This window comes from Giraffa tippelskirchi, chromosome 3 (assembly GCF_054371585.1).
Source record: "Giraffa tippelskirchi isolate mGirTip1 chromosome 3, T2T-mGirTip1v1.2.pri, whole genome shotgun sequence".
Taxonomy (NCBI): Eukaryota; Metazoa; Chordata; class Mammalia; order Artiodactyla; family Giraffidae; genus Giraffa; species Giraffa tippelskirchi.
Genome location: NC_137277.1, coordinates 77,554,053 through 77,567,388, shown reverse-complemented (window position 1 = coordinate 77,567,388; position 13,336 = coordinate 77,554,053). Strand labels below are relative to the sequence as shown.

General features: G+C 38.5%; 1 protein-coding gene across 2 annotated transcripts in view; it reads left to right on the top strand.

Annotated features, from left to right (window-relative positions):
- The window catches only part of ITGA4 (integrin subunit alpha 4), an 88,906-nt gene that overhangs the window by 31,733 nt on the left and 43,837 nt on the right, over positions 1-13,336 (top strand). For both annotated transcript variants that reach the window (XM_081581025.1, XM_081581024.1), the window contains exons 10-14: positions 1,833-1,944; positions 9,270-9,364; positions 10,571-10,661; positions 11,275-11,320; positions 11,703-11,857. In XM_081581025.1, coding sequence (XP_081437151.1) covers positions 1,833-1,944; positions 9,270-9,364; positions 10,571-10,661; positions 11,275-11,320; positions 11,703-11,857 — 499 coding nt within the window. The remainder of the gene's footprint in view (positions 1-1,832; positions 1,945-9,269; positions 9,365-10,570; positions 10,662-11,274; positions 11,321-11,702; positions 11,858-13,336) is intronic.

Here is a 13,336-nt window from a genome sequence, read left to right as displayed (position 1 = left end):
AATGTTGAGTTTTAAGCCAGCTTTTTCACTCTCCTCTTTCACTTTCATGAAGAGGCTCTTTAGTTCCTCTTCACTTTCTGCCATAAGGGTGGTGTCATGTGCATATCTGAGGTTATAGATATTTATTGGTGTGGTTTGCTATTGTCTGTCTGTTCTTTTATTGGAGTGTAGACTCTGTGTGCAGAGGAATCATCTGTTTTATTTATTACTATTTCCTCAGGGCTTGAAAGAATCCTGGACAAGTTAGGTGCTCAGTAATTGTTTTTGAGTGAACTGAAGAAAGAATGATACTTGAATGAATGCTGGCTTCTACTTCTGCTGAAAGAGCTCTCAGGGGTCCTGAGTGAACTCTTGGTCACCGTTCTGTGATTGGAGAATACTTGAAGAAGAGTGATCACCACTTCTTTAAACTCTTCCCCTGAAACTCAGTGCCCTTGTGTTGTCTTATCTCCTCATCCTCTCTGGAACCACTTATGCCTTCTGCTCTTTAAATTAGGCATTTCTCTATGAGCAAAACAAGAATCAAATTTTTTTAGCTGGAAAATAAAAGGTGAAGGGCACTTCACAGGGGAAGAATATGTGTGTGCTATGGAAATGATGAACAGACTTGTTTGAGAAGTTAAAAGATCTATGATGAGTTGTGCATGGCTCTTTTTTAATACAAGGAAGTGACACGATCAGAGTTTGGAAAGAGATCTGACAGCTGTTATTGCAACAACTCCTACTAAAACATTGTGGTGGTGGTGGTTTAGTCGTTAAGTCATGTCTGACTCTTGCGACCCCATGGACTGTAGCCCTCCATGCTCCTCTGTCCGTGGGACTTCCCAGGCAAGAATACTGAAGTGGGTTGCCATTTCCTTCTCCAAGGAATCTTCCCGACCCAGGGATCGAACCCAAGTCTCTCGCGTCTCCTGCATTTGGCAGGCAGATTCTTTACCTACTGAGTCACCAGGGAAATCCACCGAAACATTATTTCTTGTCTAATAACTCACTTTCCAAAATCAGAGAGAGCAGTTGACCAACTCCTACTACAGTGCTGCTGGAAAAATATTCCCGAGGCCAGTCAGTCGTGTCCCTCCTCAACTCAGAAACCTTCAGTAGCTCTGTCTGGTTTTCTAAGTTGAGAGTAAGTTTCTGCCAGCATTCAAAGTCCCACCCCATAACACTCCAGTCTTATTCTTTTTGTCTTATTCATTTGCACATACCTCTCATTAGCCAAGTAAGCCAAGGTAGCCAAGTTCTTTGCAATTTGTATTTTGCTGGTCAGTTTCCCTTATGTATCAAAACTTTGCCCATTCTTTAGTAGCTGCCTTGACAACCACCTCCTTTATGAAATCTCTGCTGGCTCTCACAGTTAGTATGCTCTCCTTGCTTGCTGATATTGCAAAGCAGTACCTCTTAGTCATTTACATGCTTGTGCTATGCCTTCCCTTAACTGGGGGCTTCTGCAGGGAAAGGAGTGTCTTACACACTCATTGCCTTGTCCTCTTTCACTCATTCATCCTTTGCGCAGTGCATTGCCTTTATTAGGAACTCACTAAATATTTGCTCAATTGAATTATCAAAATAATTTATTGGATTTTCAAAGCTAGGGATCATGAGTTTGACATTTTGTTTCTGTCCTCTGAGCTTTAATAATACTATTATATGTGTTGACATACTTGATAAATATTTATTGAATTGAACTGAGATGTGTGTACTAAAGCTCAGACTAGTTTGTCCAACCTGTTTGAAGCATTAAGAATAAAATCCATATCCAATTACAATAGTAAATCATGTGTCAGGTTGTCAGGGAGTGTTATAACGATACCTTTCTCCCTGTTTCTATCTAGGGAGCAGTAATGAATGAAATGGAAACAGAGCTCATTGGAAGTGACAAATACGCTGCAAGATTCGGAGAATCTATAGTCAATCTTGGCGACATTGATAATGATGGCTTTGAAGGTAATTAAAATTATTTAATTTGGTACTTGATTTCTACTTTTAAAAATGGGACATGGGAGAGAATATAATAGGAGTTTATGTTGTTTGCCTTTCTATAGAAAATGGAGGCAGACTGGTATGCTAAGTTTTTTTTTTCTTTAGTGTTATACCCGATTTCCTCTCAGTTGTCAACTATCAATTCTTACCCTTCAACAAAGAGTGATATACATACCTCATTTCATTGACTCTAAGGCACCACTGGTGCTAGTGGTAAAGAACCCATCTGCCAGTGCAGGAGATGAAAGAGATGCAGGTTCAATCCCTGGGTTGGGAAGATCCCCCGGAGGAAGAAATGGCAACCCACTCCACTATTCTTTCCTGGAGAGTCCCATGGACAGAGGAGGGCTACAGTCCATAGAGTCTCAAAGAGTCGGACACGACTGAAGCGACTTAGCACACAGCACAAGGCACCATTGATTATAAGTTGTTTTAAGTCATTATTGTATGTGCCCCTAAAAAATGGTGCCTCTTAAACTGTGACTCACTGTTTTCTATTTTAAGAAGAACCCTGATTTCAGAAATGTGAAAACGTGGAAGAAAATGTGTATCACAGACTCACTGGATCATATATTTAACTATCAGTGTAGTAAGATGCTGATGAAACCCAGCAGAGGCTGGCTGCAGAGCTTGAGCCGGGCTCTGAAAGCCCCTTACTGTGCCAGGCTTTCCTTGTTCAGGTTGTCCTGTTGTGGGGAAAGAGGGGCTGATGGTGGGGGGTTGAGGATCCCAGGAGAGAATCCTGAGTGGTAGGAAGCGAGCAACTGGCAGACTCGAAGACAGTGGCTATTTGCCACGTGATAGGGATGCACTTCAGTAATGGGATGGATGGTCTCAACAGCACTTGGACTGTTGCCGAGGTATCAGTCCTGCTGTTGAAGGATCTGTCTCTACCAGCCTCCTCTCTTAAAATGTGCTTACTTCAATCTAGTTCTAAGTATTTAACGAAGTCTATTAAAACTGTGCCTAAAATAATGAATGGGTTTGAAAGGAGAGTGTATAATTTCTAGAGTTCAACAAATAAGTATTTGATATTTTCAGGGCTCAGAATTATCTTCCAGATATGGTTTTTGGCAATTGGTATCTGGTAGAAGTAGGTCAAAACTTACTTGTATGCTGGACATAATTGAGGAAGTGCTGTAAATGCTAACTTTGTATCTTGTTTTGCCTAAATGCTTCATTCTACTTTAAATATTTAAAATATGTTATTCTACAAGGAGAATGCTAGTTGGCTATTGAAAATATGCTTCCAATGAGCTCTCTTGAATGCGAAATAGTATAATTTGGTCTACAGATGCCATTTCTGGATTTTACTATTTTTAAAACAAAAGGAGAAAAATGTATGTGTATATATCTTTGTGGTTATGATTGCACATTAAATTTTACATTAAAATATCTATAAAATGTTAAGATGGATATTACATTTCACAATTAATCATCAATTCTGTGATATCTATTGAGGACTTACTTTTTGTCACTTGTACCACGTCAGCTATAGAGTATGTGCCATAATGCATGTAAATGAAGGAAATAGTGGCACACTTTTTTGAGTTTTACATTCAAACGGAATATCAGATTAAGACATGGAAAAATTCCTTCCACATCCTGTTTTAATTGACAGATCTGAAGAAGAATATTCACTATTTTGATTGAACATATTTCTGTATGTGCACATGAGGAATGATTTTTTATAGTATCTAAATGTCAGTGATGAGCTTGAATTATTCTTATAAACAGATTGAATTATAAAAATGTGATGGATAGTAGGCAGGTTCCCTTATCAAAGTCACTCCAGTACTTGGGAAAATCCAAGACAATTTTCTAGTTATGTGAAGGTCAGGCAGAAAATGTGTTGTCCATGAGACTTAGAAAGGGGGAATTTAGAGGAAATCTTCAGGGCATGATGCAGTATTTGAGTGAATATGAGAACCCTGGGTTTCATACAGAACTTTATGTCTTGGAGTCCTCAGCACACATCTCCTAAAGGTAATATCTATATGCATGGAAGATTATTATTCAAATGAATATTTTCAGTATTCCAGCATATTTTGTGCTATTTATGATTTTATATGTAGTTCACAACATATTTACATCCAGTGCCAAGTTAATTCTGATTCATTTTAGTGCATGTTCATAATGTCATATATCTTTTACTAATTCAGTTTTTTCTTCCTGTTTTACTTAGATATAATTGCATGTAACATTGAATAAGTTTAAGGTATACAACATAATGATTTGATATATGTGTATTGCAAAATGCTTACCACAATGTTTAGTTACCATCTATCACCTCACATTGGAGAAGGAAATGGTAATCCACTCCAGTATTCTTGCCTAGGGAATCCTGTGGACAGAGGAGCCTGGTGGGCTGCTGTCCACAGGGTTGCATAGAGTAGGACACGATTGAAGTGAATTAGCATGCATGCATGCATTGGAGAAGGAAATGGCAACCCACTCCAGTATTCTTGCCTGGAGAATCCCAGGGATGGAGGAGCCTGGTGGGCTGCCGTCTATGGTGTCGCACAGAGTCGGACACGACTGAAGCGACTTAGCAGCAGCATCTCCTCACATAGTTGCAAATTTTTTTCCTTGTGATGAGAACTTTTAAGATCAACTCTTTTAGCACCTCCCAAATATACAATACAGTATTGTCAGCTACAGTCACCATGCTGTATATCCCCAAGACTTAACTGATCTAACTGGCAGTTTGCATTTTTGACCGCCTTTACCCAGTTACCCCACTCTCCATCCCCTCTCTGACAAACAACAATCTGTTCTCTGTTTCTATGTGGGTTTTTTTCCCCCTAATTCCACATATAAGTGAGATTACACAGTATTTGTCTTTGTCTGTCTGACTTACTTAGCATAATGCCCTCAAGGCCCATCCATGTTGCTACAAATGACAGAATTTCCTTCTTTTTTATGACTGAGGAGCATTTCTGTTTTGCCCATGGGTATGTGTTTTCTGCATTTTAGATGCTAGCCAAGACCATGTTGGCTTGGAAGTAGGCTTACTGTATTCTAGCTCTTCACTGAGGTCTTTAATTCCATCCTACCATATCTGCCTGGGTGAGCCAGCAAGGCATCTGTCTTTTATTTTTTCATTATGTGATTCCCTATTCTTTTTCCCCATCTTCTCACTTAGTTTGTTTTTCTGGGATATGAGTGAAATCACTTCATGTTCATGGCAGAGTACGTGGGACTGGGTAGAAAAGAGAGGAAAACCCTACCTGTTTGTTTTCCTTCCACCTCCAGTCTTAGATGCAGTTACTGTGCACAGCTTTGTAATACTTTACATAGTAGAGCTCAGTTATTTTGGCATTGATGACATCACTTTTTTCCCTTCAAAAGGAAAAAATTAGAATATATTAGAATATATTTCCCGTGTCCTTAGAAAAGCAAAACAAGTTCTTTTCTCAGATGATAATTGATCAATTTGGCAAGAGTCCAACATAAACATTTCACAGAATAGGCAATAGACAAACCTATTCAACCAATGTGATCAGACAGATTGATAGCATTTTAGCCATAAAGTGGCTCTGGCAGAACCGCTTATTTCCAGTGTATGTTTCCCAAGTTGAGCCTGAAAAGTGAAAGTGTTGCTCAGTCGTGTCTGACTCTTTGTGACCCCATGGGCTGTAGCCTGCCAGCCTCCTCTGCCCATGGGATTCTCCAGGCAAGAATCCTGGAGTGGATTGCCATTCTCTCCTCCAGGGGATCTTCCTGACCCAGGGATTGACCCTGAGTCTCCTGCGTTGCAGGTAGATTCTTTAGCATCTGAGCAACTCATCTAACTTTTAGACTGTATCTTTGAATATTTTTTTGAGCTGAACCATAATAAAGTTCTACAATTGTGAACTATATGCTGTATCAATTTATGTGGTCCTGAAATTCTTATATATTATCAAGTCACATATTGAACATTTCTTTGCACTCAGTAGAGGAACAAGTGCTAGGAGGGGAGAGTGTTGGTCGTAACTCTATGTTAATGATTTTATAGAGCGTGGTGATGGAGAGTACAGGTTCTGGAGCCACACTGCAGGGTTTAAATCCCACTCTACCACATCCAGGCTTCCCTGATGGCTAACACGGGTAGAGAATCTGCCTGCATTGCAGGAGACCTGAGTTTGATCTCTGGATCAGGAAGATTTCCTGAAGAAGGGAATGACAACCCACTACAGTATTCTTGCCTGGAGAATTCCATGAAAAGAGGAGCCCAGTGGGCTATAGTCCATGGGGACACCAAGAGTCAGACACAACTGAGTGACCCACACTTTCGTACACTACCACATCCTGGCTCTATAACCTTTAGCGAGCTTTATTCTGTACCTCAATTTCTTCATCTATAAAAAGTGAGAATCAAAAAGTATTTGACAGAGCTGTTGAGAGAGTTACACAAGTTATAGTGGGTTATGTGAGAATAACGTGAATTTTGTATGTTAAGCCTTTAGCACAATGCCTGCCTTGTAAACAGCATATAATTACTAGCTGATGTTAAGATTATTATGGCCATACTAATGATAATTGTTATGGTTTATACTAACAGTGTAATAAATGTTCAAATGAAAAGTAAAAGGAGTTGCCAAATATCTCCATGTTTATTCTCTATGTTTTGTCCCAACTGAGTTGCACAGGCATGGAAAAACATTTTATTATTAATAATGTAGTCTCCTTATTTCTATAATGATAGCTATACCTTTAAGACATTATATAATAGATCCAAGTTTCATCTTACGAAGGAAGAGTTTGGATGTATATATAAGCCAGAGTCTGAATATACTTAAATATCTTCTGCTTGGAATTAAATTGATCTGGGCTGGTTTAACAGTTCAGCTAAAAAGGTTCATTTGTATTGTTTCAAGATATTTTTATTAATATAGATAACTTGTGCTAGTAACTGATAAACAGAATTCTTGCAGTAGCAGCTTCATAACCCAACTTGCTATCTTTTCTTATATTATCATCAAGAATCAAGGTACAAAATTCTGTTAATAGATACTCAGGAGTAGCCACATGGTTGAAGTATAACCTGCCCCCTCCCCCCATGAATGACATTGCTAAGTGGGCTCATATCCAGTGGCTACAGGATGCTTCCTTCCTCACTCTTTCCTCACTCACCCTTGTCTCCCTCTTTCTCTCCCTCCCCATTATGTTGCTTGATTTATTCAGTCTGCACAGAAATGGCTCCAACTATTCCCATGTGCCAGTCTTCCATGTGCCATGCTGCCTCTCGCTCCCCTACAATGGCACAGGCTGTGTCCTCTAACCAAACACTGCCTTTTTTCACCTGGCTCTGACCTACTATAATCTCACTTTGGTCATCATATCCTGTGAGAAGTCTTCCCTAATTTTCACCACCTTTTCCCTGCATGCCAAGACTATCAGTTCCTTTTTGTGATATTGTCCTATAGTGTCCTGTAGATACTCTGACAAGTATCTGGTATGCAGTAGGTGCTCAGTAGTTTTCCACTGAATGAATAGAAGATATATTTTGTACATAAAAATTTAAAATACTGTGCACAAGTTAGAAGAGGCTAGCCTTGGTATGTCTTAGCAAAACAGGCTTAAGGTGTGTCTACTATTTAATTTAATTTAATTTAATTTTAATTTTAAATTAGTTTATTTATCTATTTTTTTAACTTTACAATATTGTATTTGTTTTGCCATAATTGACATGAATCCACCATGGGTGTACATGTTTTCCCCTTCCAGAACCTCCCTCCCACCTCCCTCCCCATCCCATCCCTACGGGTCATCCCGGTGCACCAGCCCCGAGCGCCCTGTATCATACATCGAAACTGGACTGGCGATTTGTTTCACATATGATAATTTACATGCTTCAATGCCATTCTCCCATATCATCCCACCCTCGCCCTCTCCCATAGAGTCCATAATACTGTTCTATTTATCTGTGTCTCTTTTGATGTCTCACATACAGGGTTATCTTTACCGATTGACTAAATACCATATATATGTGTTAGTATACTGCATTGGTGTTTTTCTTTCTGGCTTACTTCACTCTGTATAATAGGCTCCAGTTTCATCCACCTCATTAGAACTGATTCAAATGTATTCTTTTTAATGGCTGGGTAATATTCCATTTTGTATATGTACCACAGCTTCCTTATCCATTCATCTGCTGATGGGCATCTAGGCTGCTTCCATGTCCTGGCTATTATAAACAGTGCTGTGATGCTTAAAATAGAAAAGCTTTTGTATTTTTTAAATTGGGCAGCATTTGGCACAGAGTTTTATTCCCATTGAAAAAGCAGTGCAATATTACAACTGTAGTTGTTAAAAAACTTTTAGATCTAATGAATAGTGATAAATAATATCATGAAAGCAAACTTTCTGTATTTTAGTTTCTATTAAAGTCATAAGAAAAAAATCACTTAAAAAAATACGAATATACCCAAATAAATTGGCATAGTATTTGGTAAAGACAATGAAATGTTCTTACAAACTTTTTTTTTTCTCCTGTGCACTTTGTATTTATAGCACTTAAGCAACCATGTTATTCAGTTTCCATTTTCTCTTGGTCTTATGTGAAAAGATATCCTTTATTGGAACAGGAATTAATTTAGAAGTCATTTTGCAAATAAGTAAAACCTATAACTCAAAATAAAGGTTCTGTGGTTTATATTAGAGATGATAATAACATTATATGCTGCACACTGCTCTAAGCACTTCACTTGAGTTACATCCTTCTGCACCCAGGTGAGTTCTCGCATGATCCTGTGCTGAAGTGAGAAAACGGATACAGAGAGGTTAAGAAATAGGCCCAGGAACTTCCCTGGCAGTCCAGTGTTTAACAGTCCACCTTCCAACACAGAGGGTGCAGGTGTGATCCCTGGTCAGGGGGCTAAGATCCCGCATGCCGTACAGCATGGCTGAAGAAAAAAAGCCATGGGCCAGGGAAGGACAGGGAGCCGGAATTGCTGCAGGCCATGGGGTCAGCGACTGGACAACCGCAAGGCACTGCCGGGCACTGGATAGTGCTGGGGTCAGGCCCTGGCGGTCTGGCTATAGGCCGCATGTCCTTGACCATTCTCTTAGCCTGCCTCTAAGACCATAAGACTCTCATTTCCACACACAGACTTGACTGTACAATCCTGTACATTGTTATGACAATGACAGTATTGTACAACTTTTTTTATGTCCGGTGAAAATACTGTTTATTGATAAGGAGTTTTCCTATGTGACATTAAGTAAAGAGCATGAAGGCTAGTTTTCAGAGTCTCATTCTTTGCATTAAGAGTTTATTTTCTGCCATTTAAATTCTTGAATAGATGTTGCTATTGGAGCTCCACAGGAAGATGACTTGCAAGGTGCTATTTATATTTACAATGGCCGAGCAGATGGGATCTCAACAACCTTCTCACAGGTAGGATAATACTATTCTATTTTCAAAAGAAACGTTGGTAATAAAATCCTTCTTAAAACTTCCAGTGTTAACATGCACTTATTTTTCTTAACTTGCCTTTTCAAATACTTAATACTGTTTCACCATTTTCTTATAATAACAGTAGATGGTCTCATTTTTAAGGCCATTAATAACTCTATGAAATCATTTTATTTCCATAAACAAGAGTTCCGGTTCACTTCCATTCTACTTTTTCTTTAACCTATCCAGGATTTCTCTCTGCGTTTCATCAGATTTATGTTCTGAGGTAATACCCCTATTCTTCCAAGTAAGCCCATGTGGATTTGGTTAACTGTCTTGCTTCATGGCTAAAGCCCCATCTTCCATGGAGATTGCACAGGAAGAGCAAAGACTCATAGGAAACTCCGTGTTCCTTTCAGTGCAAAGCAGTAAGATGAGAGCACTTTATTAAGGTTTCCTGACCTAATTCTGACTTTACTTTCATATTTTGAAAAATCAGGACATTTCATTGCATAGAAAAACTACATGCACATGCAGAGAAGAGAAATTTTTCCAAAGATACTCTTACGGAAACTTTAGCTAATACTGTTCTTTTTGATTAGACAAAGTGGGTAAATGATCCTCTATATAACATGAAAGATATATACTTGTCTAATAAAGAATACTAATTCTCTTGGACAACTCTGATACTTGTAAATCAACATCTGGACATGAGATTAGACACGTGGGATAGCAAGCACATATCTGACTTGAGTTGTCCTTGTCAAATACTAGAAAGCAATCTGGCTAAACAAGATGGTTATTATAAATCTAAGTCGTAGGCTCTGCTAAGTGATCATAAATGTCTTATTTTCTTCTTATTGGTTTGATTCCTCATGTTGCTTAGGGAAATACACATAGAGCCTGAAAAAAGACTGCGGAGAGAGTGTCAGGAGTATTTTAGGAGATCTTTGCTACATAATTTTCCCTTTGCTCACAAGGCAAAGAAAACAGTTTTTTTCATGTCAGTTCTCCACTTCAAGCTGGAGACTACCCTTTCTCCCAGACACATATATTTGCCTTAACTACAATGCATTTGCCTTAACTACAATGCATTTGTTAACTACAATGCATTTGTCAGGGCTCATTATTTAACTAAATCATTGTTTTTCTGGGATATTAGATGTTTAAACCCTGCTTCCAATTCAACTTTAATATTTTTTTCAGAGAATTGAAGGACGTCAAATCAGTAAATCATTAAGTATGTTTGGACAGTCTATATCTGGACAAATTGATGCAGATAACAATGGATATCTAGGTGAGTATAAAGTTTACTATATTTTATAAATTGAAATAAGCACTATTGTGGGTGCTGCTTTATGGTGAAGTATATACAACTGGTAGAAAAAGTGCTGATTTACTAGTGAGTTTTTTCCTTCTTTTTTAGTACTCTTTTGAATTCACAGATGGATCAGAAAATATCAAATAATTACTAAGCTTTTACACTGTTAGTTGCTTAATATTTTATTCCTTGTTTTCGAAAAAATTAAAAACATTCACTAGAATAAATCAAACATATGATGATGAAAAGAAGAGAATTTTTTTTTTATAATTTGAAAGGAGATATCTCAGTGAGTGTTCATAGTCCAAAGATCGAATTTTGTTTTAGTAAGGCTGTCTTTATATCATATTTATATCATAATGTTTATGTTTATATTATATGATAAAGGAATGAATGTCATTGTAAATGAGCAGATTCAGACACATGTGAAATGAATCTTAAGATGTAAGTATATCTTTTCTAATTAATTTTCTGTAAATAGTATTTTGATATAGTCACAAGGTGATATGTAGTTAAGTATTTATGGCTGAAAGTAATTCTCTTTGACTAATGATGATCATTCATCTGTGTTATTTTTTTCTTCCTCCAGATGTAGCAGTTGGTGCTTTTCGGTCTGATTCTGCTGTGTTGCTAAGGTAAGGTTGATAGATTTCACCGCTTAACGACAATTGGGCTTAATTGTAAATGATGGGAGGCAGTTTTTAAAATCAGCATGATAGTGACCTCATAACACTCTTTTTGATACTCTGAAATTTAATTATTGTACTTTAGGGTACTTTTCCCGTCTTACCTGGATATATACTTAAATCATCTAAGTCAATATTTTTAGAGATTTTAATAAAAATTTATTTTGATTCATACATGAAAGTATAATTGAGTATATATATACATACATATATGTTATTAAGCAGTCAGATGAAATTACTTGATCAGTGGAAACTGACAATGCAAATGTATTTGTCACCTTAATGAAAAATAATTGTGCAATTAACATTGCTAATTTTATTTCCTTCTTAGGACAAGACCTGTAGTGATTGTCGAAGCGTCTTTAAACCATCCTGAGTCAGTAAATAGAACAAATTTTGACTGTATTGAAAATGGAGTGCCCTCTGTGTGCATGGATCTGACACTCTGTTTCTCATATAAGGGCAAAGAGGTTCCAGGTTATATCGGTAAGGGTGCCCTTACAGAATTAATGCCTGACAGAATGTGCACTTCCCTCATAAATCTCATGATCATCTTTCGAGGCTTTTCCATATTTCACCGTGGAGTGGTTTTTAGGGCAGGAGAGAGCAGCCTTTCTTCATCACCTTCCGGATTCTCGCTTTGTTCCAACCAATGAGTTGGATAAGTTAAGGCTTTAGTTGTTTAAATATTATGGCAAGAAGTAGAACAAAAATATCACTTGCTGTATTATTTAAGGTGAACTGCTGCTGCTGCTGCTGCTAAGTCACTTCAGTCGTGTCCGACTCTGTGCGACCCCATAGACGGCAGCCCACCAGGCTCCCCCATCCCTGGGATTCTCCTGGCAAGAACACTGGAGTGGGTTGCCATTTCCTTCTCCAATGCATGAAAGTGAAAAGTGAAAGTGAAGTCACTCAGTCGTGTCCGACTCTTTGCAACCCCATGGACTGCAGCCTACCAGGCTCCTCCATCCATGGGATTTTCCAAGCAAGAGTACTGGAACGGGTTGCCATTGCCTTCTCTATTAAGGTGAACTAACTGAGCTTAATCTGTAAGATCTGTTTAAAATAAAAAGAGCATCACCATAGCTCCTCCTATTTTTGCTTACTGAAGTCTTGAGCTGGCTGAAGTTGGAAGGCCTGAGAGGAATAAGTTTCTTCTTATACTATCCTATTTGGGTAATTGAAGAAGCTTATCTGAAAGTATGGATCCTGGTTCTAATTTTGATAAATAACACACATCTCTCAGGATTTACTATGACATTTGGTTCCTAAGAGCCATGCCCATATGCCTGTACATAGACAGCTCTCAATTATCCTCTCTGGAGAAAGTAGCTTATGTATATAATTTTATTTATTTTTGACTGTGCTAGGTCTTTGTTGCTTTGTGCAGGCTTTCTCTGCTTGCAGAGAGTGGGGGCCACTCTTCGTTTCAATGTATGGGCTTCTCATTGCAGTGACTCCTCTTGTTGTGGAGCACAGGTTCTAGAAGCATGGGCTTCAGTACTTGTGGTACACAGCCTGGGTAGTTGTGGCTTGTGGGCCCCACAGAGCACAGGCTTCAGTAGTTGCAGCACGTGGGCTTGGTAGTTGTGGCTTGAGGGCTTATTTGCATGTGGAATCTTCCTAGACCAGGGGTTAAACCTATGTCCCCTGCATTGGCAAGCAGATTCTTTTGTTTTTTTCAGTTGGAGGATAATTACTTTACAATATTGTGATTATTTCCGCTATACATCAGCATGAATCAGCCATAGGTTTACATATGTTCCCTCCCTCTTGTACCTCCCTCCCACCTCTCTCCTCATCCCACCCCTCTAAGTTGTCACAGAGCACCAGCTTTGGGTTCCCTGCATCATACAGCAAATTCCCACTGGCTATCTATTTTACATATGGAAATGTATATGTTTCATATACATATGTATATGTATTCTCTCAAATCATCCCACCCTTTCCTTCCCCTGCTGTGTC